The 2,500-nt window shown below is 28.9% G+C and overlaps 1 protein-coding gene across 1 annotated transcript in view; it reads left to right on the top strand.

Annotated features, from left to right (window-relative positions):
* Positions 1–2,500, top strand: part of LOC132132835 (netrin receptor UNC5C-like) — a 168,644-nt gene that overhangs the window by 165,346 nt on the left and 798 nt on the right. The window contains exon 16 of the mRNA XM_059545364.1: positions 807–985. Within this exon, the coding sequence (XP_059401347.1) occupies positions 807–985 (179 nt within the window). The remainder of the gene's footprint in view (positions 1–806; positions 986–2,500) is intronic.

Raw genomic sequence — 2,500 nt, 5'->3', positions numbered from 1 at the left:
TGTATTGTACAAAATATTTGAAAAATATTCAGTAAAATATATATGCTTTTATGCAAATGTATTTATTATATTTATTATAAACATTTTAGTAAATATTTTGATGTTTTTATTATTATTATTATTATTTTACACATCATCATTATTTCATCTTTATATTTCCATTTTTTTATTTGTTTGTTATAAATGGGATAAAAATAAATAATTTAGATTGATTAATAATAATAATAGTAATAATTTATCTATTTTTTTAAGTGCTGTCAAACAATTATTCACGATTAATCATGTCCAAAATAGAAGTTTTTGTTTACATAATATATATATATATATATATATGTGTGTGTTCTTTGTATATTTATTATGTATAAATAAATACACACACATACAGTATATATTTTGGAAATATGTACATGTATTTAAATGTATATATTTATATTAATATAATTTATATTATATATATATATATATATTTAATATATAAACATAACATGTATTTCTGAAATATATAGATACATGTGTTTGTATTTTTTATATACATAATACATTTCCACAGTACACACACACATATATATATATATATATATATATATATATATATTATGTAAACAAAAACTTCTATTTTGGACGTGATTAATCACGATTAATCTTTTGACAATACTACTATTATTACATATAACAAGTGTTGGCTTATTTATTTGCTTATTTTTACCTATTACTTTTTATATATATATTGCTACAGTATAAATATCTGACACATTTGATCAGAAGTGTGAATGAAAGCAGCCTGATGTTGTTGTGTGTTTGCTCAGGACTCTCAGTGCATCGACACGTCTCTTCTGGATCCGGCCAGTAACATCACCACACTGGTGGGTCCCAACGCCTTCCGGATCCCGCTGTCCATCCGACAGAAGCTGTGCGGGAGTCTGGACGCTCCACAGACCCGCGGGAACGACTGGAGGATGCTGGCGCACAAACTCAACCTGGACAGGTCAGACCGCTGGGGACTATTCAGAGTTATTACTCTACATATATATAATGGTTTTGTTTTTGAAAGTTGATTTTTTTTTCACTATTTACACTGTCTATTTTTTTTTTCAAATCTTCTGACCAATCAAATGCTCTCTAGAATCTGAAGCCCCGCCCCCTGCACAGCTGCGGCTGAGATGGGTCAGTTGTTCACCGTGTAGTATTTCCTGTACAGTGTAGGTGATAGGGAACGATTCAGACGGTGTAAATAAGCTTTCGATTGGTGCAAATGACCGCGACATCACACATCCGTACTTTGGCTCCAGTCCAGAGATGGGATCGCACGGAGCGGATCATATGCAAATGAGTCAGCATTTATTAAAAACTATTACAACTACACAGCCTCAGCATGATTATGACCAATATTTAGTTTTACTAAGAGTTTCATATTGAATCTATGATGTAATCTATTACTGTGGCTGTCAAATGCGGCTTTAACACTATTGGCTGTTTTAAAAAGGGGTGTGGCTGCTCGATATGTCCCGCCCCCTCTCTTCCTGTTTCAGTTGAAATTACGTCACCACAGAATAATGCTGCTCGTTTCAAGGCACTTCATTGGACCTTTTATGCTTAGTTGGATTTAAATTAAATTGTTTTGAAGTTTATTTTATTTAATATTTTTAACAGGTTTTATTTAAAATTTTCTGTTGTACATATTGTTTTTGATTTGTTTTAATGTTGAATTTTTTCTTATGATGTAATCGTATGATATCTTTTAAAGGTTTTGTAGTTGTAGTTTTAAAGTTTTTTTTCTACTTTATTTTTATGAAAATGTTTTAATGTTTAATATTAATATTTTTTCATATTTTTAAAACTTTATTTTGTAGTTTTTTTATAATTGTTTTTTATGTTTTTTAGATTAATTCTTAATTGAATTTTAACTTTTTATTTTTTTTAAATTTAACTTTTTATTTATTTTTTATGGTTAAAATATTTTTATTATTATTATTATGAACCATCTAATTTCCATCTGTCTAAATCGACACTTTTATCAGAGAATTCAGGACGTCTGCTGTGATTGGTTCATGTAAGTGTCACTCAGATGGCAGCCTCATGTCTGATTGGCTGGTTCAGTTTAACCCTTTAACCATCAGATTTGAGAGCTCCATTAAATCATTTGATTGGAAAAAGTGATTTAGTTTGTGTTCATATTTCAGTGCACTTTTATAGTTTTTCACTGCTAGTTTAATAATGTTCAGTCGTGGTTATCCCCTCGTGGCTGGCATGTCACGTGTCTGTGTTTTCACTCGTCTCGGCAGGAGCGTCTTATATATTTAGTTATTTTTATTATTTAGTTTTATTTGAATTTTATTTGTTCATGTTTTCAGTTGTTTTTGTTTTATTATTTTTTTTTAGTATTTTCTACACTGCAAAAATTCTATGTGTTTAAGTTAACACACGTTTTATAGGCATGATATTTGATTAAAATATATATATATATTTGTTCGTATTTGTAAATTTTTTATTTAAGCTGATT

Source organism: Carassius carassius, chromosome 49, assembly GCF_963082965.1.
Source record: "Carassius carassius chromosome 49, fCarCar2.1, whole genome shotgun sequence".
Lineage (NCBI taxonomy): Eukaryota > Metazoa > Chordata > Actinopteri > Cypriniformes > Cyprinidae > Carassius > Carassius carassius.
Note: the sequence above shows the minus strand (reverse complement) of the source record. Positions and strands in the feature narration are given on the sequence as shown.